The 26,401-nt window shown below is 45.2% G+C and overlaps 1 protein-coding gene across 1 annotated transcript; it reads right to left on the bottom strand.

Moving 5' to 3' along the window:
- Positions 1 to 1,463: 1,463 nt before the first annotated feature.
- HEBP1 (heme binding protein 1) lies at positions 1,464 to 25,387 on the bottom strand. The gene is made up of 4 exons (XM_004435391.3): positions 25,195 to 25,387; positions 17,112 to 17,250; positions 15,350 to 15,530; positions 1,464 to 2,061 (listed from the first exon to the last, which is right to left on the bottom strand). Exons 1-4 carry the CDS (start codon positions 25,270 to 25,272, stop codon positions 1,890 to 1,892), a joined length of 570 nt encoding a protein of 189 aa, XP_004435448.1. The 5' UTR covers positions 25,273 to 25,387; the 3' UTR covers positions 1,464 to 1,889.
- Positions 25,388 to 26,401: the final 1,014 nt, after the last annotated feature.

Here is a 26,401-nt window from a genome sequence, read left to right as displayed (position 1 = left end):
AGCTTCACTTGGATGCTCCACGGGCCTAAATACACTACTCCCCAGTCACCCTGCTCCTCACCTGTTCTCTCTACTCAGATGGTGGCAGCCCCATCCACCCCTCTGCCCAAGCCAAAATCCTGGATGTTGTACTTAAGCCCTTCTTCCTTATCTTACTCACCTGTTGATCATCTCATCCTATTGATCCTATTTCTCTCCAAACTGTCCACTTCTCCCCACCCCACTGCCAGAATCACGGTTTAGGTCTCCATCATCTTTTACTTAGAGTCTTGTGACTGGTCTCCCTGCCTCCAGTCACATTCCCTTCCAATCCACTTCCCACACTGAGGACAGAATTTCCCTTCTTAAACATGATGGTATCATGTTCCTGCTCAAAGCCACTCATCATTTTTCTGAGGATAAAATTCAAACTCCTTGACGTGACCTAAGGCCCCTGTGGCTGCACAGTGTGTGAGCCTGGGGGACCCTCAGCCCCTCATCTGTGTGTGGGGATCACGACAGTACCTCCCTCGTAGAGTGTGTACATGGAGTACATGGGGGTGCATGTACGGCGCCCAGCATGGTGTCTGACAGCCGGTGTGGTTTCCCACTGATCTTCAGAAACAGGTATGGCCTGTCCCTCAGAAGAGACTGCTGTTCTGAATGGCCGCCAGGAAGGTGAGGACATAGCTCTCGTTCCTCTCTTTAGCAAACCCACTTTATGTCCAATGAGAACCTTTCATGGTGAGGATTAAAGCTCATTTTTCTGTTTCTTCCCTCATGAGCACCCCATGGAGCCCTCACTACTCACGTAGTAGTCGGTAGATGGGTGCTGAGGTGGGTTTCTCTGGACAACCTTTCCAGCTGTCGCAGGGAGGGCTGTTGACAGGGCCGGGCCCTGATGCATCCTAGGGGAATCTGCATGCCTTCCCCATGCCCTGTGACCCGCCAGGCTCTTCCACACTCGCGCGCTCACCCACCCACTCTGTTCCAGCTCAGCTGCTCTCCCCCAGCCCCCTCACAGCGTCGGGTCCCCTTTCCTTCTGCAGGCCAAGCTGCACGTTGTTTCTTTCATTTCTATCCTCCTCAGTTAATAAAACTGGATCCCAGCTTTTTCTCATCTCATCTCATCACCCTGAATAAATCCTCCAGGCAAATTTCCAGCCTCCAGGAGTATGATGATTTTTCTCCTCAGTCTCCTTCTGTGACTCCTGGAACACTTCGTGGACCACAGCTGCAAATACAATCCTCAGCTTATGATGGTGGAAACCCTACGACACAGTCACGGTCAATGTCTGTGACTTAAGAGATGTTCCAGCACGTGATCATGTCCTCCTCCAGGGATCTTTGGGTTTACATTCTGAAGGACTCTGGAACTCTAAATATAGGATTCCTGCAACAGTAAACACCACCAGTAGTACTCATAACTATATTATCTACAAGACTGTAGAAGCTTGAAATAATTATACTTAGGATCGGTCTCAGCTGTTTTAGTTGAAGATCTTTATTTTTGGTTTCTTTGTAGACAAAGTTCTTATAAGAATTACAGATGAAAGATCATGCACAAATTACATTTTCCCCTCAATACCAAAAAGACAGATTCAACAATTTTAAAAAATCAGTTTTTAGTGACCAGATAGCCGGGAAAATGCTCCTGGGGTGTTTCTGGTCTACCACAGAATTTTCTAAATCAATTAGAGAAATGCTGCCGATCTTCGCTGAACTATTTCCCACCATGAGAAAAAGAGCCTCAGTATATAGAATACGCTTATTTCAGATCATTGGCAGTAATTGGTTTTGAAGGAAAGTTGGTTAAGTGGGAGTTACAGTGGAAGCATTGCTCCCTCCTGCCCCCCGAGTAAGTGGACACAGAAGCACACACCCAGGAAGTTTCTGGCTCAGTGAACCACTCATGTCTTCACCAGCCAGATCTCATTGCGACGTCCGTAGGGCTTCATGGGAGGGTCATACCCAGCACAGAAGTAGATGTCATTCCGGTAAGTGGCTGTGCCCTCCAGGGCGGTACGCAGCTGGGCAGCATGAGCTACATAGTCAGCTTCCTTGGCGTATCCACCAAACTGCCTGAGGGTACAAGAGCAAGGGGATGGTTAAGAAAGGACATGGTGGGGCCGGCCCCGTGGCTTAGCGGTTAAGTGCGCCTGCTCTGCTACTGGTGGCCCAGGTTTGGATCCCGGGCGCGCACCGACGCACCGCTTCTCCAGCCATGCTGAGGCTGCGTCCCACATACAGCAACTAGAAGGATGTGCAGCTATGACATACAACTATCTACTGGGGCTTTGGGGAGAAAAAGGGGAAAAAAAAGGAGGAGGATTGGCAATAGATGTTAACTCAAGGCCGGTCTTCCTCAGCAAAAAGAGGAGGATTGGCATGGATGTTAGCTCAGGACTGATCTTCCTCACAGACACACAAAAATAAATAAATAAATAAAAGAAAGGACATGGTCTCCGAGAGGGAGGGGAAGTCACTCACCACTCTTATCATGACAAGCATCCTATAGTGGTAAGAGTGCGGATCTGTCACTTCCTAGATGGATGGATTTGACCTCTCTGACCCTCAGATCTTTATTTGTAAAAATGGGATATGTTTTCTTTTTCCTCCAAAGTTGTTATGAGCATTAAATACAATAATGGATGTGAAAAACGCTAATGCAGAGCCTGAAACAGTAGTCATGTACTAAATGTGAGCTTTCCTTTCCTCTCTGAAATTTCCCGTAGAGATGCCTTGACGCTTTTCTCTAGCTCCCTCTACGGGCCCAGCCGCTCCTCTTCTCTGCCCCTGTCTCCAGCTGGGGAAGGAAGGGGATAAAGGGGTGTCAGGGTGGAGCTGCAGCTAACGTTCCTCCCACAGCAGAGCAGTTTTAATAAGCGAGCACATCACAGCAGTGACAAGTAGCAGCTTTGTTAACAAACAGAGCTACCAAAGGCAGGGACCCGAGGAGGTCTTGGGAGGGCCCCTAGGCAAGCTTTTAACATGCCCCAAATAAAGAAATCACTTCTAATAAATCCCCTCTTCTGCTCAGATCATGAAAGCCGTCTTTTTCTAGTAAGTAAAGAGACTTTTCCTAAATCAGGCTTTTCTCTTGGTGGCAGAGGTGGGGACAGAGAAGCAATACAGCTTGTCTTTTTGAGATAATTATTCGCTCCTTACGTCATCTGCCTACACTCCAAAATCCATCCTGTGGCCTACCCTAAATATACCACTCCGAATCTGGGTTGCACTAAAATCTTTATTAGAGTTGAACACATCCCCATTTCTAATGAGCTTTATGACTCAAAAGTCTGTACCAGGCCAAGATTAGGCCAAATGCGTTATTTTTGGTGGGGTCCTCTGAGTCAGCCTTTGCTCTTTTATAAGTGGTTAGTCATGCTCAGCAAGCATTCAGCACATTGATTACAGGGTTATTGATGTGAAAACACCCAGGATTTCATCTCTAAGGGACTGATTACTCTAATGTCTAGACAATAGCTACAGAACACGGACAGAGCTGAGACCAATTTGGAACAGAGGGGGCTTGGTTCTTCAAGTTTACCAAAGATTATAAGGCAGATGAAGAAAGTTGAATTCTAGCTTCACTGAAGCTCAAATGAGAGGAAACTGGATTAGCAGAGAGAGAATGAACGCTAAGGAAGGATTATTCTGGCAATAAAAGCCTGCACGACACTGGAATTATTTTCAAAGAATGTCTATAGATTGAGAACCACCTGTCTGAAACAGACCAGATGCTGGATGTGGGAGCAGGTGTTGCGTGCTTTCTGCAGCCTCCTCTCCTGCTGCAACACTAAACTGTTCTCTTTGAAAATGGATGACGCTGGCTCTTTAAGCTACTGGTTTTTGGAAACATTCAAAGCAGTGGTCCTCAAATATCTTCAGTCATCAGTTGGAGGCAAATGGCTGGGTATGTGCTCAAATCCTCCCTCTGCCACTCTCTAGCTCATGGTCTTGGGTAAATGCTTTAATTTCTCTAATCTGCAGGTCCTTCATCTGTTAAATAGGGATGAGAGCACCAATCTCAGAAGGCTGCTGTAAAGACTGAAGAGAAAAGACTGTGCAAACTGCTCAGCCCAGTGCCTGTCACACAGTGAGCTCACAACCAACAGGAGCTATTATTGTTCCTTTGCAGTTTGCTCAGAACAGCCATTCAATTCCTTGAGGAACATGATAGTAATCTAAGGTATTACCATGAACCCTGGAAGAGAGCCTAATAATAAAGGACTGGCTCAATGAACAATATCACCTTCTCAATTAGGCCTACTCTCAAATCTCTATTTAACCTTGTAACCCTACACCACAGCCCTGTTCTTCTTCCTTTGTCTTACTTTTTCTTTCTTTTTTTAACAGTACTTATCACCTTCTAACAACTATATAATTTATTGATTGTGCTCACTGTTTATGGTCTGAGTCCCCTAGTAGAATATAGGCCCCATGAGGGCAGGGATCTTTGTCACTTTTGTCCACTGTTGTATCCTGTGCACCTAACACAGTGCCTGACACTTATTAGACCCTTTGGCTAAACGAACAATTCTGGGATAAACAGTTCAAGTTACTGTCTTCAGGTTGATAGATCTGCCTCCATACTCACTCATTTATATGAGATCTGAAGCACATAATAAGGGGACAGTGGTAGGAATTCAAACAGGAAAAGTGGATTGACGGGAGCCACATTGGGAAGGGCATTGAATGCCATACTAAGGACTTTGAACCTGATCCTAGACGCGAAGCTGGACTTTCAAAGGGATTTTAAGGTAAGGGCCCGACATGATCAGACTGCATTTTGGAGAGAGCCCTCTGGTGGCAGTGGAGGGATGAGGGAAATGGAGTCACTGGAGGCCAGGAACAGCCAAGTGTGAGATGACAAAGGCCTGAATAAAGGCAAATTTGAGAGGTGACTGGATGTGGAGAGGAGATCAAGGAGAGGGGAGAGTCAAAGATTTTTCAGGCTTCTAGTTAAATCTCTGGATGGAAACTGATGCCACTAACAGAAGAGGGATTCTAGGCTGAAGAGTCACTTTGGAAAGGAGGGGTGTGGAGGGTTAATAATTTGGTTTATGGGCGTGTTGATAAGAAGGTGCCTCTATGAAATACACCCATGCAACAATTATTGTGTACCTAACTGTGTGTTGGGTACTGTGAAAATCTCCTTAGACTTGGGAAAGAACTGGAGTCAGAGATCTTGATTTGGGAAAGAGATGGGTCTAGTGACAGATATTTGGGAGTCACCAGTGATAGGTACTGGCTATAATCATGGCAGGAAGGAGACAACGCCTTGACGGCAAGTAAACAGAGGGTCAATAGGTTGCTCTTGAGAATCCTAGTCCCCAAGTGGTGGGTAGAGGCAGAGACTTGGCAGGGGCCACTGAGAAGGAGGTGTCTGAGAAGTACAAGGAGACCTGGCAGAGAGTGATACGGAGAAGGTCATCATTCGGGGATTCTTAAATTCATTACTGGAAAAAAAAAAAAAACTTTTTATATTATTCCCAGGCTGACTGAGAAGCTGGTAATGAGGATACAGATTTCCCTATGGCTTCATCATGGAAACATTCTACTAGAAAACAAGCAGAGTTGGGTGGGCTATGGAACAGACATGTGTGTCCTCTTCACTGCAAATTGAACAAACTCACCCTAACCTGGATCCGAGAACCACAGAAACAAGCCATAAAACCAAACCCTCCCAGGCCCACAGCCCTAATATATTAAGGAAGCCCAGACCTGGCTGCCTCAGTCGTGTTCACGGACAAGCTACCTCACTCCCCCTGTTGAGCTTCCAAGCCATACACGGAGGACAACCACACAGCACCCATAGCTCCCCAGATTCACAAGCACATCTGAGTGGGGGTTAAGGATGCTCGTAAAGTGCTATGAGCTCCTCAAAGGAAAGAAATATGAGGTCTATACATTATTTTTGTAAGCCTGTTAACAAGTCTCTAAGTCTCCATCTTCAAAGAAGCCCTCCTCCAGAGCACTGTATTTTATCTCACCCAACGTCAGAGCTCAGTATTCCGAACAAAGAATTTGGTTACCATGGGAATCGTGGAAGGACACACACGCTCTGGATTCCAGAAACACAAAAGGAACTGATTAAAAGGGTATGGATGAGTTGGGGGGTGGGGGTGGGAGGAGATAACACAGGCATCAGGGAGATGAGCGAGCAGATGGAGGTTTTGGTCTAAGGAGGCAAAAAATGACTATATGTTATCTTTCAGGGAGTATCAGGTGCAGGCATGCAGTGAGGAAGAAAGAGAAATGGAATAACTCTGAGCCTGACCATCCAGCTTGGTCTAGAACTCTAACAATCAACAAGTCAACCCAAATGTGCGGAGAGTCTGCACGATTCTCTGTGCTAGGCCAAACAAGTATAAGACGGAGCTGATAATTTCACATCAACAGGAAAGAAGCTTAACACCATAAGGCATTTCATTCAGTCAGACTGAACCCTGCTTATTGAGTGGAGTGTCACTGAGCACAAAACACAAGCTAGACACCACAGAGCTGCAAAGATGATAAAGACGTCTTGCTACCCTCGTGAGGTCTAACTGTAGTGGTCAGGACAGAAACACACACAAAGATTGTACAGGGCCAAGGAAGCACTAGAATGGAGGTAGAAGGCCCAAAAAGAATGCTCTGGGGATGGGGAATAGGGAATGATTGGTGCTGACTTAGAACACAAAAACAGGCATTATGGAGGATGTGATATTAAGCAATTATTTATTGAGTGTCTCTTCTGGTAATGAACAATATGACAAAAATTCCTGTCCTCTCAGAGCTTCCAATAAGCAGAGACCGGGGAGGGGGTTTGAGAGGAGCAGGGTGGGTGTGAGTGAACGTGCAGAAGTGGATGTTTATGTGTGTGTGTGTGAGGGGGGCCCCGCTGGGAGGTGTGGGTGGGACGCTCTGAGATCAGGTGGACACTTGGAGTGGGACTGTGTTGTGGAGGCCAGTAAACACCATGACAGGCCATTTTTACTTGGCTTCACTGCCTGGTTAAACATTTGGGGACCCAGCCCAAAGTTTACCCATCCCCCTTCTCATTTTATTATTGGCTTGGGTTTTGGTCCCAACCCTAGTGTGTGCCTGGGTCAGAGGAGGCCCGAGGCCCACAACCAGAGCCGAGAAGCAGGGAAAGTAGTGCAGTCGGTCCTGTGCTTTAGGGCTGGTGGTGATCAAAGGACAACTTAGAAGGGGCAGAGGTCGAAGAACTAGATACAAGTAGGAGGCCATGGCAATGTTCAGGCAAGAGCTGATGAAGACCATGGCAGTGCAGATGGAAGGGGAGGCACAGCTAGGAGGTGACTAGGGCCTGGCCAATAACTGATGTGGAAGGTAAAAGAGTCAGGATGACATTTGAATGGGATGGGTAGGGGATGGAGGGGACCAGAACACAAGGGATCAGATTTGGGGAGGAAATCTGAGTTCCATTTCAGACATGTTGATTTGGGAGATACCTGAGGAGGTGTATGGGGAGCTGGAAATGTAAGGCTGGTGCTTGGGAGCAAAGGTAGCAGTAGTCATGCTGACTTGGGGCCATTCACCCAAAAATGGTGACCGAAGCCCCTTCAAGTATCAGTTTGTAAAAGACTGATGCGGGGAAATGAATGGTGATTAATTAGGGTATAGATACAGAATCTTATCATTGGCAGGGCTCTTAGAGGTGAGGTGGCTTAAAATAAACACTTGTCAAATGGAACCGAACTTCCTACTTAGTACTAACATTACATAACACGATTGTCCCCTATCTGTCCAGATAGCACTTGAATTCCTCCAGGGCAAGGACTTCATCATCTCGTCATCTGTCCATTCTACTGGTAGACACTTTATGCCAGAATGTTTTTATTTTTGAGTATAAATACGCTTCCCTATAATTTCAATCCACAGATATCACTCCTTATCTCTGGAACAACACAATCCTGAAATATCAGGAATAAGTGAATAATGAATATGTGAGTTTTTGAATGAATGATGAATGTGTAAAGGGCCTCGCCTTAGTCTCCACAGTGAGTCTGATGAATGAAAAGACATTCAAGGGAGCTGGACAGAGGTCAGGTTGGAGAATGACTAATGAAAAGCTGACAGTTGAAGCTATGAGAGAGGACCAAGGTCTTTAGGGAGGAGAGCAAAAAACGAGAAGTGCAGGAAAGGCATGGACGAAGACTTTCATTCATTTATTTATTCACCGACTTTTAACTGAGCACTTATTAGAGAAGAGCCAGAGGCCCTGTCTTCAAGAACATTCTAGTGAGGGAAAGGACAATAAATGAATGAACAAATAGGTATATAACGCGGGTGATGATAAGAGATGTGAAAAAAAATAAAGCAGGGTAAGGGAGTAGAGAAGGTCGGGGTGATATTTTTGACAGAATGGTCAGGTGAGGCCCCTTGGAATTGAAGTGAGAGAGCCTGGGTGTTGAGCAGGCCAAGGAGGCAAAGCTGTATATGTCACCCTTGGCCCAAACCTCCTGGGATTACAAGTGGGTGTTGGAATTATCTAGGAACTGGGCCAACGTTGGTCTGTAGCTCTCCTAAGCGGTAATATGGGAACACCCTAGAGGATTAGCAGCTGGACCCTTTCTTCCAAACTTCTCTTCCTCTAGGTCGAACTTCCCAAGCTGCTAGTGGCCTCAGTCAGGGCCTGGTCATTTAGAGAAAGAAACAACATCGGCAACCTTAGGTGCCTCATAGCTGACAAAGTTCTGTTATATGCATAAATTCACTGAACCCTCACGACAATGCATCATAAGTGCTATTCTATAGATGAGAAAACTGAAGCTCAGAAAACCCAGAGTTATAAAACTCATAATTATTAGAGTTGAGGTGTGATCTCAAGGGTATCTGTAGTCGCTTGACTTTTCTGTTGTTAATTCTAGTAAAACTTTATTTAAATCTCAGACGGAGGTGAAGTCAAGAAGAGAAGAATAGGCTAACATTTACTGAGTGTCCAGCTAATGTCTAGCATCGTGCAGGCATTTACAGATATCATATTTCATCCTCATAGCAATACTTTGGGTTAGGTACTCTCTCTCCCATCTTAGAGATGAGGAAACTGAGGCCTGGAGAGGCTGGGTAACATGCCACAGGTCCTGTGGCCCTTAAGCAGTAGAGCTGGGATGGGAGCACAGGTCACCATGACTATGAACTCCTCATTTCCAACTCTTTCCTTTATACCCAGACCTTTCATTAAACAGTTTTTATTTATTTATTTATTTATTTATTTATTTATTTATTTAGTGTGAGGGAGATCAGCCCTGAGCTAACATCCGTGCTAATCCTCCTCTTTTTGCTGAGGAAGACTGGCTCTGAGCTAACATCTATTGCCAATCCTCCTCCTTTTTTTTTTTTTCCCCCAAAGCCCCAGTAGATAGTTGTATGTAATAGTTGCACATCCTTCTAGTTGCTGTATGTGGGACGTGGCCTCAGCATGGCTGGAGAAGCAGTGCGTTGGTGCATGCCCGGGATCCAAACCCGGGCCGTCAGTAGCGGAGCGCGTGCACTTAACCGCTAAACCACGGGGCTGGCCCCCAGACCTTTCATTAAAACCATGCAAGTTTCATTAAAACCTTCCAACTTCTCCTGCTGTTGGTCTCTGTTGAACCCAGCGGTGACCTGCGCTAAGGGGGCCGAGGTCTAACCTGGGGGCCTTTACAGAACACAGAGGGAGGACAGTGGTCTGGAATGTGGGCACTCATTTAAGTGTGAGGAAAATTCTATTGCCTCTTGTGAATACTAAAAGGATTTCTGACAGTGTAATTTTTTCATAGCCTTCTATTCATTTAAAAAGCACTTATATACTGTTAATAAAGGTATAACCCTTTTGTGGACATCCTTTCACAAGGGCATAAAAAAGGAAGACTGAATTAAGGATCCGAGGTTTTCATTTTAGAATTAATTTTGTCATCTAATGCACTCACTGCGTATTTGAAATAGTACTTTTGCCGTCTACTACCTCATTAACTCGGCCTTCCACTGTAAGGTACTTTTAAATAACATTCGGCTGTGTAGTGACACCAAGTGGCTAGCTGAGGAATGACCATATGCTAACTTAGGACCATATGTTAGGTAAAAAAAAAATTCACTGAGCCAGGCTAGACACCATATTTGTCACTTTCATCTGTTTAGGTTTCAGAGAATTAAAAGGAACCTTCCATAGACCTGGCTTTAACAGTACTTTTTAAAGAGATACCCTTTCCCATCATAAGGAACCAGGGTTCCTGGGAGAAATGGCTAATTCCAGCTCTAAAGCAAGAAATGTCAAGATGTGCTTGAAACATCTTGTCTACCAGAAAGCAAGGAGGCTATCGTGGACTACTAGAGTCATGTCAAAAGGACTAAGAAACCAGCTTGAGGAGTTTCCCACTGGCCAAAGATGGGGCAATTTGAGCACCAATAAGAATAATAACTGCAAAGAACTGAAACACATCCATTATGTTTAAATTCCTATGTTTATATTGTTACTCAAAAAACAGAGATCAATACTACTTCCCTTTTGGAGGATGTTACGGAATGAGATCATTATTCTGAAAACTGATAAATAAAAAGAAGGTATCAAGTTAAAGAGACGGTATCTTGATTTTTCTCTATGACTCTATCTCAGGGAAACCAAATAGTAGACGAGGGGAAGTTTCTCTTTATCGAAGTATTCCAGCTAATAAATGAAGAAGAAAAAGTAGGGAACATTATTATTTTACAGCCTCTAAAGAAATAAGGCATCTAGGTAATGGTGATCTACAGTCACTAACATCATGAAAACAGAGGCAAGCAAATGTTATGAGCCCCTGATTGAGGTACCCAACACCAGCTACGAAATATCCTTTCCCAAAACTCAAACTTGAATCTGATCATGCTTCTAGTTCCAACTATTAATTTACAGGCAATACAGGGGGCAGAGGAACCTGTTAAAATGCCACAGAAAGGCAATCAGCAAAATTCAGACTGTGGGGAAAAATAGGACAAATGATCCATAAATGGCAAGGAAAAATGAAAAGGTGTGGTTGTGAGAAAAGCTCAGATTAATAAAAGCTTAGAAGATGTACCAACCAATTGCAATGGATCGATCTTATTTGGATCTAGAGTCAAACAAACTGTAAACACACATTATGAGATAATGGGAGAAATCTGAACACTGGATATTTTATATCATTATAACATTAACGAATTGCTGTTAAAATTTTAGGAGTAATAAGATATTATGACCATATTTTTAAGGTCTTCAGTAGTCATACTAAAATATTTATGAATGAAATAATACAATGTTTTGAATTCATCTAAAAATAATCCAGGGTAGGGTACACAGGACACAAAATTGGCCTTGAGTTAATTATCATTGAAAGTGAGTGATGCATACATAGGGTTTCAATATCTTATTCTATTTTTTTATAAGTGAAAATTACCATACTAAAAAGTTAAAGACAAAAGAACAAAATTGGATGGTACCATTGGTACATACCAAATTGTACCAACTTATTCTCCTGGGTCTGGTAAAACAAATGCTAGAAACTAGTCCCTCTGCTTGAAATCTTATGTGAACTGATTTAATCATGTCAACCTCATTCTTTTTTTTTTTTTTTTCTTGAGGAAGATCAGCCCTGAGCTAACATCCATGCTAATCCTCCTCTTTTTGCTGAGGAAGACAGGCTCTGAGCTAACATCTGTTGCCAATCCTCCTCCTTTCTTTTTTTCCCCAAAGCCCCAGTAGATAGTTGTGTGTCATAGTTGCACATCTTTCTAGTTGCTGTATGTGGGACGTGGCCTCAGCATGGCTGGAGAAGTGGTGCGTCGGTGCGCGCCCGGGATCCGAACCCGGGCCGCCAGTAGCGGAGCGCACACACTTAACCGCTAAGCCATGGGGCCGGCCCTGTCAACCTCATTCTTTATGAAATAAGAAGAGGCAGAGAGAAAGAATAATTACTGAAACCTACTACAGGACATAAACATTAAGTAATTTATAAAGAGTATCTTAGTAAACACTGAAGATACTCTTTAACAATAATCCTATGAGGTAGGTTACAATACCTGCACTTAACAGATGGGGAAACTAAGTCTTAAAGAGGCTAACTTCCCAAGCATCATCCTGGGATGCAAACTGAAACATGTGTGTTCATTATATTATACCAGGCTGCCTCCCAAGACACAGGAAAGAGGATGGAAAAGACGGAGCAGGAACCAGCGTGAGCCAGCAGAGACACCTACGGCACAAGATTTAAGGAGACGCTCACTCTCAGTGCCAATCCAGCAACTGGACAACTGTGAGAGTGAGTGCCTCCTTAAATTTTGCACCACAGGCGCCTCGCTTCCCCACCCTAGTCCCTGTACTAGGAAAAGATATTCTTTAATTAGAGTGTGCTTTCTCTGCAGCCTCTGCAGTGAAGGCTGGAAAGTCTGAAGGAGGACTGGAGTAGAAGAGTTGGAGGCTCCAGGGCTAGCTGCCCAGCTGCAGTACACTCACTGTCCTCTGGGAGGCCCTGTGTCACCTGGCCTAGGACGGCCCAGAGCAGCCAAGCTCACGTCAGCATTAGTATTAGCTCCAGTGACAGCTGCACCCTCAGGTGCAGAGTCGGAGCAGGCAGCCAAATACCTAAGTCTGAAGGCCTCTGAAAGTGGACAAAACTGTCCAGTCCAAGATTATCTGTATATTTATTTTCCTGAAGTTGTTCTAGAGCAGAATCGCTCCCCCACCTATGGTTACTACTGGCAAAGCTCCTGGTCTCTGTCTGCACATGGTTCAGTGCCTGTCACCCAGCAGGATTCTAACAAATGGGGAGTCAGTGATGATCTAGAAGAGACCTGGTTTCTGAGGGATGGTTGAGGCCCAAAGAATAAAAACACGCAACCATCTGCACCTGTTCTTCTCTGCAGTCAAGGGAACATGGCCCCAGGTGAGGCCCTGGACACAGGACTAGAGTAATAATGGGATGCATGTGTGCTTTGCTCAAAGGACCACAGACTGAGAATAACTATGGGGTGGCCATCCAGCTCTGGCAAACACTCTTTGCCCTTCGGGCATTCAAGAGGAGTTTGGGGTAAAAATGGGGTACGCCCAGCCCTTATGCCACCTACATATTCATGGCTTCAAACTACAGCCTGATTTAGATATTCTCCGAGGCTCCCAGAACCCTGCGGTGGCTAGTATAGGTGCTCAGCTCAAGCTGAGGGGAAAGTCGCTGTATCCAAGTCAATCTAGCAACCGGCAAAGGCATTTATTCAGATACAATGCAAATGTCTGTGTGCTGTAGGCTGAAGAAATCGAAGCGAGAAATTGTCAGGACTTACTTAATTTCTTACTTAATTCATCAATAATATACACTTAGAAAGAGAAATTAAGACTACAATCCCATTTACAATTGCATCAAAAAGAATAAAATACCTAGGAATAAATTTAACCAAGGAGGTGAAAGACCTGTACACTGAAAACTAAAGGACATTAATGAAAGAAAGTGAAGACAGAAATAAATGGAAAGACAGTCCATGCTCATGGATTGGAAAAATCAATATTGTTAAAATGTCCATACTACTCAAAGCAATCTACAGATTCAGTGCAATCTCTATCAAAATTACAATGACATTTTTTGCAGAAACAGAAAAATAATTCTAAAATTTGTATGGGACCACAAAAGACCCTGCATAGCCAAAGCAATCTTGAGAAGAAGAACAAAGCTGGAGGCATCTCATTTCTTGATTTCAAAGTATATTACAAAGCTATCATAATCAAAAACAGCATGATACTGGCATAAAAACGGACACATAGCTCAATGGAACAGAATAGAGAGCCCAGAAACAAACCCATGTATATACGGTCAACTAATTAACAACAAAGCAGCCAAGAATATACAATCAGGAAAGGACAGTCTCTTCAGTAAATGATGTTGGGCAAACTGGACAGCCACGTGCAAAAGATTGAAACTGGACCACTATCTTACTTACACCATACACAAAAATCAATACAAAATGGATTAAAGATTTGAACATAAGTGAAACCGTAAAATTCCTAGAAGAAAACATAGGGCATAAGCTCCTTGACATGGGTGTTGGCAATGATTTGTTGGATTTGACACCAAAAAAAGGCAACGAAAGCAAAAATAAACAAGTGGGATGACACCAAACTAAAAAGCTTCTGCACAGCAAAGGAAACCATCAACAAAATGAAAACGCAACCTAGTGAATGGGAGAAAATGTTTGTAAATCATATATCTGAAAGGGGTTAATATCCAAAATATACAAAGAACTTATACAACTCAATAGCAAAAAAGCCAAACAATCCAATTAAAAAATGGGCAGAGGATCTGAATAAAAATTTTTCCAAAGAAGATACACAACTGCCCAACAAGTACATGAAAAGGTGCTCCACACCCCTAATCATCAGGTAAATGCAAATCAAAACCACAAAGAGATAGCACCTCATGCCTGTTAAAATGGTTATCATCAAAAAGATAAGAAATAACAAGTGTTGGAGAGGATGTGGGGAAAAGGGAACCCTTGTGCACTGTTGGTGGGAAAGCAAATTGGTGTAGCCACTGTGGAAAACATTATGGAGATTCCTCAAAAAAATAAAAACAGAACTACCATATGATCCAGCAATTCCACATCTGGGTATACATCTGAAGGAAATGAGAGCACTATCTTGAAGAGACATCTGCACCCCCATGTTCATGGCAGCATTATTTACAATAGCCAAGACATGGAAACAAACTAAGTGTCTACTGACAGAGGAATGATAAAGAAAATGTGGTACATATATACAATGGAGTATTATTCAGCCATAAAAAGAAGGAAATCTTGCCACTTGCAACAACTCGGATAGACCTTGAAGGCATTATGCTAAGTGAAATAAGTCAGACAGAGAAAGACAAATACTGCATGGTCTCACTTATATGTGGAATTAAAAAAAAACTGAACTCATAGATACAGAGAACAGACTGGTGGTTGCCAGAGGCAGGGTGGTGGGGTCAGTGGGAGGTGGGAGAAATGGATGAAGGGGGTCAAAAGGTACAAACTTCCAGCTATAAAATAAATTAGTTCTAGGGATGTACTGTACAGCAAGGTGACTATAGTTAACAGTACTGTAGTATAGATTTGAAAGGTACTAAGAGAATAGATCTTAAAAGTTCTCATCTCAAGAAAAAAAAGTTTGTAATATGTCAGGTGACAGATGTTAACTAAACTTACTGTGGTCATCATTTCATAATATATACATATATCAAAGCATTATATTTTATACCTTAAACTAATACAATGTTATATGTCAATTATATCTCAACGAAACTGGAAAAATATAAATTTAATGCAAATGCTCACTGCAGATGATCAAGGAGTGGTTATGGAAATCAAGTGCTACCCTTGGATGCTTGAAGAATTGTCTCCTTACGTGGAAAAGACAGTGATGCTTTCTCTCTCTTCAATCTTAATGCTGTCATCACCAGGAACTGGTGGGTTGCTCTGAAACTGGTTTGGAATCCGGAACCAGACTTTTAATTTCTTCTGTAAAGAGCCATCTTCACTGGGGAACACGGCAAAGGAAATAGGTACTGTCATCCCCATCCCGATTCCTGAAAACGTAAAAACCCATAGAGTGAGATGGGTATTGGAGACAGAATTTTAAGGAAATAATCCAAAATATGGAAAAGGCTATAGGTAATAGGATATTCATAGCAGCAGAATTTATAATTGTGAAAAACTGGGAGCCATTTAATGCTCCAAACAGGAATATATCCAAGTAAATTATAGGCACAGGATATAACATAATGTAGCTATTAATAATTATGCTTAAGAAGATTATCTAGCAACAGTGGAAAATAATTATGAAATATGTAACAGAAGCAGGATATATAATTGCACAAGCACTGTGATTACATTTAAAAAGCCTATTAAAAAGCCCTAAAGAAATACATTCACAAGACAACAATGATTATATCAGAAAAGATGGATTGGGGTGCTGTTTTGTTATTTTAAGATTTTCTTTAATGAGTTTTATAGTTTTTATACATATTTTCTTCGGAAAAAATGTTATGACAGTGTTAAGAAGGAAAAGATTTCTTCTTGACCACCTACTGGTTGATTTATTGTCCAAAGTCTGGTTACTCTGGTCCTAGTAAATGCTACTGAATATCAGTTTCTAACTTTCTAAATTATCAGCTTGAGAAATATCCTACAAATTAAACATGACATCTTTTTCACTTTGCTTTCTGACCCATTTTGGGTTTGCAGTGATTCCAAAGTATAGTCCAAATTAGAGACCTTACGAGTTAAATTTATATTTAAATATGGTTTACATGCTACAGGTACATTGAAACTTCAGGCCTACCATTTTAAAAATAGAGAGGCAGTGGCCGGCTCCGTGGCGTAGTGGTTAAGTGCGCGCGCTCCGCTGCTGGCGGCCCGGGTTCGGATCCCGGGCGCGCACCGACAACGCACTGCTTGTCAGGCCATGCTTTGGTGGCGTCCCATATAAAGTGGAGGAAGATGGGCACGGAGGTTAGCCCAGGGCCAGTCTTCCTCAGCAAAAAGAGGAGGATTGGCATGGATGTTAGCTCAGGGCTGATCTTCCTCACAAAAAAACAAACAACAACAACAAAAAAAAGAGAGGCAGCTATCAAGGATGGCAAAGTCTACCAGAGTGGAACAGCCTAAGAATTCTCAGATCCTTCATTTGCCAGAACAGAGCTAGAGACCTGCCATATTCATTGCTCACTGAGCCTTAGTACCCTGCAGAATCTGAGCTACCAGGGGGCTGACTCTCGAGATTTCCAGCCTGGGGGCGGAGGTCTCAAGTCAGAAGCTGGCCTATCTCTGTGGCTTGGCTTACTGTGAGCACACTTCACCCAGTCAACCAATCCAAAGACACCATAAGCACTGTAGAGTTAAAAAAAAACAGAGCCTACGTCTCCACCTGGGAGAGAAGCATGAACTCAGAGATACTGAGCAGGGATACCACAAAGTGAGGGGTAGGCTGGGATGACGTTAGTGTGGTCCCCAGAGTTCTTTGCTCACGCAGCACAGCAAGCTCACGTACCACTGAAACAGGTAGGGACAGGTGCCTTGTGGCCCCTCTCTTGTGTTTTCCACTGATGAAGTGAGACCACGCAAGGCTCCCCTCTGAGACCAGAGCCACATCCTGCAGGGATACTCACCCTTGTCATTGGTGCCACCCACATACTTCATGACTTTGGGCATTGCTTCCCTTAGAGCCTCATCCACAGGCTTATCCGTCACTTCCACTGTAGCAAACTTCCCGCCCTCACAGGCCCTTTCCTCAAAGGAGACTTCTTCCTAGAGACAGAGAATACACAGAAATATAAAGTAGCAACCTGTGATGACTCTAGAAGCAGTAAGAATCCAGTTACAGGAGGCATAAACTGCTAAGGAACTTTCCATAATGAGCCTGGATACGGTGACAGCGTGGAAGAGACAGGCCTGAGAATAAGGGGCCATGAGAAGTAGATTCTCGGATTTCTTACCAAGGTAGAGACAGCAGAAAAAACTTCATATAATCAATATTCTCAGAGACATAAGAGGAGATATTGCATCCCAAACCACCCAGAACATCCCCAGAATGCTACAAAAATAGAATGTTCAGAGATCAAAGAGCTCTTGGAAATTAAAAATATAATAGAAATGAAAAATTCAGTAGAAAGGCTGAAAGGTAAAGTTGAAGGAAATCTTCCAGAAAGTCAAATAAAAAGGCAAAGAAGTAGAAAACAGAAGAGAAAAGAAAATCAGAGGATTAAGCCAGGAAATCCAACATCTGAATATCAGGAGATTCGGAAAAAGAGAAGAAGTAAAAATGGGAAAGGAGGAAACAAAGAAATACAACAACAATCCCACAAAAGTTTAAGGCCCCAAGATTAGTCTCATTCTAGTAGTAGGGCTGCAATTCAAGAAGGATCAGAGTAGTTCGGTTCACGCTGTACTCCCAGACGTGATTCTTCTTCCCAAGTCACATCACTAAACCATACCCCTGACTCCCTGAAGGCCCTGGTGGTCTAGTGGTTAAGATCTGGTGCTGTCACCGCCGCAGACCGAGTTCACATCCCGGTCAGGGAACCACACCACCTGTCTGTCGGTTGTCCTCATGTGGAGGCTGAGTGTTGCTCTGATACTGAAAGCTCTGCCACCAGTATTTCAAATAGGAGCAGGGTCACCCATGATGGACAGGTTTCAGTGGAGCTTCCAGACTAGACAGACTAGGAAGAAGGACCTGGCTACCCACTTCTGAAAAAATTGGCCATGAAAACCCTGTGATAGCGGGGGAGCACTGTCTGATGCAGCACCAGGAAGGTGAGAGGAGGGTGCAAAAAGACCCGGCAGGGCGCTGCTCTGCTGGGTTGCTAGGAATCAGAACTGACTCAACTTGACAGCACTAACAACAAACAACAACTCCCCTGAATGCTCACCTCCACTGTCACATCCGCACACATCCCTCCTCCCTGGCAGTGATCCCCTGCCCCCTCACAACTCTCTGCGCTGAGTCCCTGTCCTAAGGGCATAATCCTTTCCCACAGAGACCCACACACCTCTCCTTCCACCTCTTCCTCCTCCTTGCTGTTTGATGTCTCACGATATAATTTTGTATTCCTGAATGTGCTGAAAGGCAGTGTTTTTCATACTTTTTGAAAATTGCAATTCACAACAAGAAATACATTTTTACATCATGCCCTATCATGAACAGACACGTGATTGAAAGAAAGTTTCACAAAACAACACTTCACCCTTCTGGACGGGATGCATTCTGATACTTGCCTTTTCTTTCTGTCCTGTTTACTTCTATTCCGCTCCACTCGAGTGAATTTTATTCTATTCCACTAGAAGAAGAAAAACTTGCTGTATATTGATTTTACCATCTGGGAATGGAACCCTAGTGCAGTTTGAAAACTCTGCTGTAAAGTGTTTGTGGACAGGAATTATACCACAGAGCTTTATATGTTAGGTGCTCAATAGATATTTATTTATTGATTAAAGAGCTGCCTCTCTTACTAACAATTAGGAAAAACAGGCACATGATGGAGGACCTGGCTGCCCCAGGCTGGTCAAATAGGCTTTCCTATGACACCCTAGACTGAAGAGTCTCAACTCCCAAGGGGACATAATGAATCTCTGGAGGAGGGAGGGCCTGTGGGGCTGTGAGTGGCCTGTATAGTCTGAAAAAGTACATTTAATATTATAATTTTATATTTATAATGCAAAAATACCTATTGTTTATGTAATACAAAATTAAAGGAGAGTCGTGAGAAAGGAGCCAGGGAAATCTGACAGGAAACCCTGAGTGCCAACTTCACAAACCTCCCTTCACATGGGGTAGGGGAAATTGCACCAGACTGAAAATCAAGAGGCTGCAAATCAGCCTTGACCTTGAGGCATTGTGCCTACTAATTCTGAGGACTGTGGTGAGGCCCTCCCCTTGGCGAGTCTGACGCTTCCAAAGAGCCTTCAGCGGCAAACTGTGTTACGTAACCTTGGGCCGTTTTGCTCTTTCTGGCTCTGTCTGTCACCGCAGGGACCAGACTCATCCTTCATTTGAGGTCCCACTCAGTCCTGCCACCTATAATGTTTTACATTCCAGAAATGCCACTCTGTGAATCACAGAATTTCAGCCTGAAAGAGGTTTTAAAGTTCACCCAATGACACTAATTTCACCAAAAAAGAAATGAAGAACCAGACAGACTGAGTTGCCCAAGACAGCTACGAAATGGTGGAACTGGGACCAGCACTCAAATCACCAAACTCTAGTCTAATGCTTATTGCAAGACTCTATGCTGCTATGGGGGTGAAGTGAGTATATTTTAACCTCTTTCTTTGCTATCGAGTTAGTTCTTTCTAACAGACATTTGTATGCCTGTGTCAAACTCAGAACAGGGGCATCAGAAGTCATTTAATGAAGCTCCTTCTCTTACGTGGAGAAATCAATGACAAGCTCTCACTGGAGAAAAAGCTGGCTGGCTCTTTGCTCTTTCTTTCCTTCTTTAATTCATTCAACTGACAACTACAGAGCATCTACCACGTGCACCGTGCCAGGTGCTATGTTACAGAGATGAAAGGCATGGTCTCCGACATTCCAAGAGGCATGGTCTAGCAGAGGTAGTCAGGAAAACAGGTTATAATCTGCTGATGTGGTTAAGGGGAGAAGAGTGCCAGGGCAGTGTGGGAACACAGAAGAGGACTACTTAGGTTAGTTGAGGGGCATGGGTGTGTGAGTTTACGTGTTTAGTCAGGTCAAGCTGACTTTGAGGTGCTTCTGGATCATCCAACTGGACATTTAGTCACGGATGCATTGATTCACTGAATAAACACTTATTGAAAATCTCTGCCAGGTGCAACAGATTTGGAGATTAATATGATATGGGCAGGCCAGTTGGGTGGTGAGAAGAATTACATAATTATTATAAGATGTAGCAAATTCTCTGATAGTGTAGTGAAGGCAATTCCAGCTGGCGGGTACCACAGGGGTAAAAGGAAGAGTTGAAGAACAGTATGATGATGGTGAAGACTACACGTGGTTCATTGTGGCTGGAGAAAAGACTGTCAAGTAGGGCATGCAAGAGGAGGCCAGAGATTCTGGCAGGGACCAGATCCCTGAAGAACTCGTAGGCTGTCATAAGGAGTTGGATTTTGTAACCATTAGTCCAAGGTTGGTGATCTGACAGCAAGTCAGTTTCATCTACTCCAAATTAGTTCAACTGACTTCTGTGATCCATATATAGGATTCAGCAAGTATGTCTGAGTCTTAAATCTGAGGGGTCCCAGAGCAGAAAAGAGTTCTGGGGAATGGTATAGGTGATCTGTACTCTCAGGCTGTTCCCCAGATAGAAAGTCCATGGCAAAGAAGGAAAGGCTGCCAAGAAAGGAATCCAGTTTGATTCAGAGATGGAAGGTCCCCATGATAAGTTTACCATCCTTTAAGGTTCAGCTCAGCTCTACCTCTTCCTCCTGAGTGGTCCCTCCTTTCTATGAACTCCAAAGGCAGGTAACTCTAGAGCTGGAAGGGCCCTTACACACCCGTCAGTTCATCTGCCTCCTGCTATAGATGAGCAAGCTGCCCATGGTGCAGTTGGACACATGGGTTTGGAGCTCAGCAGGAGACTGGCAGAGGGATGTAAACTGGGGAGTCACCACATAATGGCTAACTAAAGCTGTGAATGAGGCTGAGATTGCCCAGGGAACATACAGAGCATTTTATATAAATCTAATCATATTAATTAATCTCCTCCTAAAAGCCTTCATTCACCAAGTCCTAACCTATCCCAGATGGTCCAGGCACCACCTAGCTTTCTACCTACCTTGACAGCTATACCAAGAGCACCTCCTCACTGGCCTTCTGCTATTTCCTTCAATGCCATGGTCATTCCTGCCTCAGGGCCTCTGCACCTGCCTCTTCCTCTGCCTGGAGTATTCCTTTCCTGTCTCTGCCTGAAGAACCCCTATTTACCCATCAGGTCCCAACCTAAAAGTCACTTTCTCAGAGAGAATCCTAATTGAAAACAGATTCCCCATGAGACTTTTTATAGGCCCTTGTACTTTCACAACACAACAGTTACTGTCATTATAATTGAATAGTAATGTGTTTAACCTCCATCTGCAACCATAAGCCCCACGGGGGGAGCGACTGTCTGCATCATTTACCACCGTATCTGTTAGCGCTATCTGTTAGCGCGTCTTGCACGTAGTAGGCACTCTATAAGTATTGTGGGAAAGGAGGCTGCGGAGTAAAACCTGGTTTGGTTTTACTCTAAGGACAACGAATACAATAGCCATAGCTGGGTGGAGGGATGAGAAGCTAGTCTAATTATATCTATCCTGGAGAAAAGCTAGGTCACAATGTCTTAAGTGGTTCTACGGCAGGTACCGTCTGTTTTAACGGCATCTACGTCCATAACCTCTCATTTGAGCCACTGGATCACTGTGAAAATTTAGGTTTGAGAGATGGATATCATAAAACTATTCTAGTTCTCCAGGGAGCTGAATTTAAATAGAGCTCTCTCTATTTCTGCAGAAAATAAAGCTCCTAAGTCAACACAGTTAGCACAACACATTTGATTCCTCTAATTTAATGTCTTGAGTGCGTTTCCTTGTTACATAGAACATAACAGCCCTCCTCTGCCCCATATCCTCTGCCTCATGCTCCTAATCAGTTACTAGATGAGGATTTTGGCCTGTGGCCACAAACACCAATTTTCAGTGGGAACCCTGGTCAAGTTCAAGTCCCACACGAGATCTTGCAAGAATGCCCCTTGCTATGGGATTTGCAAGGTCCTCTAGAAGGTCAGTTCTTTTCCTTGCCACCTGACGTGGTGAGTATACCTGTTGATTTTGGAAGCCAGCTTTCTCATTATAAGAAAATATTAATAATGATAATCGACCTGAGTACTTTCCAAGTGTCAGGTATTATTTTAAACATTTTACATGGATTCATTCATTCAATCCCTCCCCCAACCCTGTGAAGAAGTTAATGTTTTCTGGGGGCCAGTTCCATGGCATAGTGGTTAAGTCTGGTGCGTTCTGCGTTGGCAGCTAGGGTTCACAGGTTCAGATCCCAGGCGCAGACCTACACCACTTGTCAGTGATGCTGTGGCAGCGACCCACATACAAAATAGAGGAAGACTGGCACAGATGTTAGCTCAGGGCTAATCTTCCGCAGCAAAAAAAAAAAGTTAGTGTTTTTATCTTCATTTTCAGATGAAACTGGAGCACAAGAGGTTAAGTAACATGCCCACGTTACAGTGAGCAAGTGGTGGAGCCAGGATTCAAACCTGGGCAGTCGGGTCCCAACCAATGTCCTCAGGCTGGAAACAAATCCCATAAAGATGTCGGTTATTAATATCAGTCCTGCTCTGAACATCCACAGGACCCGCCCAATCCAACACAGAGAGCTGTGTGTGCTCCTCCCTCCCCAAACAATGCAGAAGGCACCAGATAAGGTTCCCAGCAGCCTGGGCCTCCCCACCAGGTGCCTGGAATCAGTCCCGAACATCTGGTGAGCCGGAATCGAGCTCCTCGGGGCAGACCGTGTGCCATCCACTTGCTCAGGAAAGCAGACAACGGCTTCTGACCCAGACTCTTTCTTTGAGTCTCTCTCAAAGAGAGTCTTTGAGACTGTTGATTTTGGGGCGGGACAGTGAGGGAACCTACAGGTCAGTAAGCACCCTAGAAGAGATTATCTGTTACCTGTGCTCAGATACCTGGGTCACTGGGTGGAAGCTAGAACCATGGTGGCCTGTGTAGCAAGAACTAGAGCCACAGAGAAGCTCTTGGTACCAGAGACCTGATAGGGTGGAGAAGGAGAGGGAGAAATACCCCGGCCCCTCCCTTTCTCCCATCCTCCTATCTCCCACTGGTGCCTCCTGCTGGCAAACTTCGCTGGGAGCCAGCTGACTCTGGAGCCTGGGAAACAGATGACAGGGGTTCCCCACTCCACACTGAGACCCAGAGAGCAGAGCAGGGAATGGGTGAGGAAGGGATCTGAGGGCAACCAGGCAGCAGACCAGCCCAGATCCCCAGCCTGCATTTGCAATTGTCATTAAGACTCAGCTGGCATCCCAAATGGTCCTGAACCCCAAAAGACTAAGTGAGCCCGATTCCACTGCAGAAAGGAAAGCTCTCTGGGAGCAGTCAGAAACACACGGATTCTTCAAGTGTCAGGGCCAACAGGGATCCTAGAGGCCGCCAGGCTGAGTCCACAGACTGGCATGTGCACAGGCACAATCTGGGCACAGACAGATCCTCAATCGGCCTGCAGTGTCTACAGACATTTGTAGTCAGTTGCCAACAGTTAAAACTGACATAGTTGCCCTACTCACAGTCATAGCCTCACCCCTAACACCCCATTCCTTCCTCCCCTTCCCAGCACTGATCACCATCTGCTACATGATATATTTGACTTAATTTGTTCATTAGCCATTACAACATAAGTTCCATGAGGACAGGGATTTTTGTCAGTTTTGTTCACTGTTTATTCCTGTAGCCTATAAGTGTGTCTGGTACACAGGTGGCACTCAATAAATAGTTATTTGTTGAATGAGTTAATTTTAAATTGAGAGATTTCACATGAAGAATCTGGATTGTTGGTTTTCCTTAAAAATCTGGCAACCCTGGTTTACGTCACTGCACGGCCTCAACTGCCTGGAGTTGCCCTTTGCAGATGGGGACCCGAGCTCTCCCTGCCATGTGCCTCAGGCCCCACCTTGCCCTATAGTCTGAAACAGCCAGCTTCACTCATATCCATTACCCGCCCTGCTGATTGCAGGCATTTGAACATGTCATCCTTGATCAGGGCTAAACTGCTCGGTCTACGTACAGCTGAGGAAACTGAGATATGGAAAGATGAAGTGACAGCCCTGTGGTTATAGTTGCGTGAAGAGTCCAGACTAAAGTCTTAGTTGAGGGCTTTTCTGTGACCATCATTGTACTAAGCCCAGAACTTGGCCCCCAGAAAACACAGTCCTTTAACAGATGAGGTACTGAGCTGGGAGCTGAGAAAACAGCCACCCAATGCACAAAGTACCTGTCTGCAAGGAGATCATAATTTAGTGGCAGACTCCTTGTTTTCAGGGGCAGTCCAATTTGCCTGGATTAGCACTGCTCTAAACCCGGGGGGGGGGGGGGGGGGGGGGGATAGAGCAACTATGCGCTCCTCGTTCATCCTGTATTCTAGGCACCAGCTCTGGGAGTTCCATTGGCCACCAAGGCATTTTATAGCTCTGGGCCTTTGCACAGGCTCTTCTCTTTTCCACACACTCCTACACATCCGTGAGGCCTAGCTGAAGACACTTTTCTGCGAAGGCCCCATCCTCACCCCCTGGCAGAAGGGACTGCTTCCCCTGTGCTCCCTGCCTTGCACATTTACCTCTGTGCAGCACAGATCCTGCTCTTTTATACTCAGCTCACCACTAGTTGGGCGTTTCTTAAGGACAATACTTTTCCAGTCTGTTCTGCAACCGAGGGTCTCTCAGCAAACACGTGTTCAGAATGTTTGGAATGTTTAAATGAAGGAAGGCATTCCGCAGGCGCTGTCCATCTCGCCGAGCTGGGGTTCTCTCCTCCAATCAACCTCTCCTCTCCTCTCTGTCTCCCCTCCTCCCAGCAGAGCCCTGGGCCCGGCTGCACCGGACCGCCTACTTCCCGCCTTCCTGGTCCCAGCGCCGGGCACTGAGGGCCGTGCCCACCGAGACACCGTAACGCCCATTCCAGGCCCTCCTGCCGCTCCAGCCCCTGCGGGCCTACCTTGCCCCCTTTGCTCAGGACCTGCCAGGGCCACGTCTCTACGCTCCCGAACAGCGAGTTCTTGATCATGCCCAACATGATGTGGCCGCGGCGCTCCGGACGGACCGGCGGACGTGGAAGCAGGGACGGTGGGGCGAGCGGGCCCACAGAGAAGAGCCGGGACCGGGCGGGCGAGCTGGGGGCCGGCGGGGCGCACGGGGGGCGGGCGGGGCATCTCGGGCTCCGCCCCGCGGAACGGCGCTCGGGGGGCGGGCCCGGGGCGGGACACGCCGCGCGGCCGCGGAATCGGCGGGTAGGGCCGCGCTCCGCCTCCGCCGGGCTGCCCGCCAGGGTTCCGGGGAGGGAGCGGGCCAGCGGACCCCAGGCCGCCGGGCATCCTCCGCCGGCCCTTCCTCCTCCTGTATTGAGTCTGACTTGCTCGCGGGGGGCCTGGAAACAGATTCTCCCCCGTTTAGGATTTAGGCAGCGGTGGTGGAGAACTTCCTAATCCCCCGCCCTGTTCTGTCCACTGCCGAGTCCAAACTCAGGTACCGGGGCGCCAGATTTCGCAGCCTCCGAATTCTTCGCGTGCTTTTCCGGGCTCCAGCCTAAGGCTCTGACCCTGGCTTCGACTGCATAGTCCAGGGTCACAGTGTTTGTAGCCCCCCGCCCCTTGAGACTGCCGACTGCCGCCTCTCCACCACAGATGCCCTAGTTTGTGCCCCTCCCCCCGTCCCCGACCTCTCATCTGGGCGATTGAAAAAGCATCTTAACTAGTTTTCTACTTAACAGCTTTCCTCCAGTCCATTTTAATCACAGATTCCCCGTTCATTTTCCAAAGCGCGGCTTTGCTCATTCACTTTTTCTATTCAAAACCTTCTAAGCAGTTTTGTTACCGTTTACTGAGTGCCTGCTCTTCCTGCCAAGTATTTTACGAATATTATCTCTACTCCTCTCATCACTAAACATAAATATTTTATAGTCATTTTACAAAGGAGGAACCCGAAGCTCAAAATAATTGACTTTCCCAAGGTCAAAAACCACTGTGCGTCTTTGCCAGGATTTGAATACATGACTGTGGCGTCAGCATCCATAATGTTTTTATTGCAGCCTGTCACCCCCTTTGACAGGTCTACAGGCATCCTCTGTACGTTTCTGCTCCTGAGCCACTGATGCCTTCATGAAGACATCTTCCCCTTCTAACTCACTCCTTGAAATTTGACTTCTC

The sequence above is a fragment of the Ceratotherium simum genome, chromosome 17 (assembly GCF_057802395.1).
Source record: "Ceratotherium simum simum isolate JZ-2026a chromosome 17, ASM5780239v1, whole genome shotgun sequence".
In the NCBI taxonomy this organism is placed as follows: Eukaryota; Metazoa; Chordata; class Mammalia; order Perissodactyla; family Rhinocerotidae; genus Ceratotherium; species Ceratotherium simum.
This window is presented reverse-complemented; position numbering and strand designations above follow the sequence as displayed.

Excerpts from the sequence above, each read along its gene's own strand:
- HEBP1 (XM_004435391.3), bottom strand. The coding sequence starts at position 25,272 with ATGTTGGGCATGATCAAGAACTCGCTGTTCGGGAGCGTAGAGACGTGG. Across the intron at positions 17,251-25,194 it reads TCCTGAGCAAAGGGGGCAAG|GAAGAAGTCTCCTTTGAGGA; the intron begins GTAGGCCCGCAG and ends CTCTGTCTCTAG. Across the intron at positions 15,531-17,111 it reads GGGTGGCACCAATGACAAGG|GAATCGGGATGGGGATGACA; the intron begins GTGAGTATCCCT and ends TTACGTTTTCAG.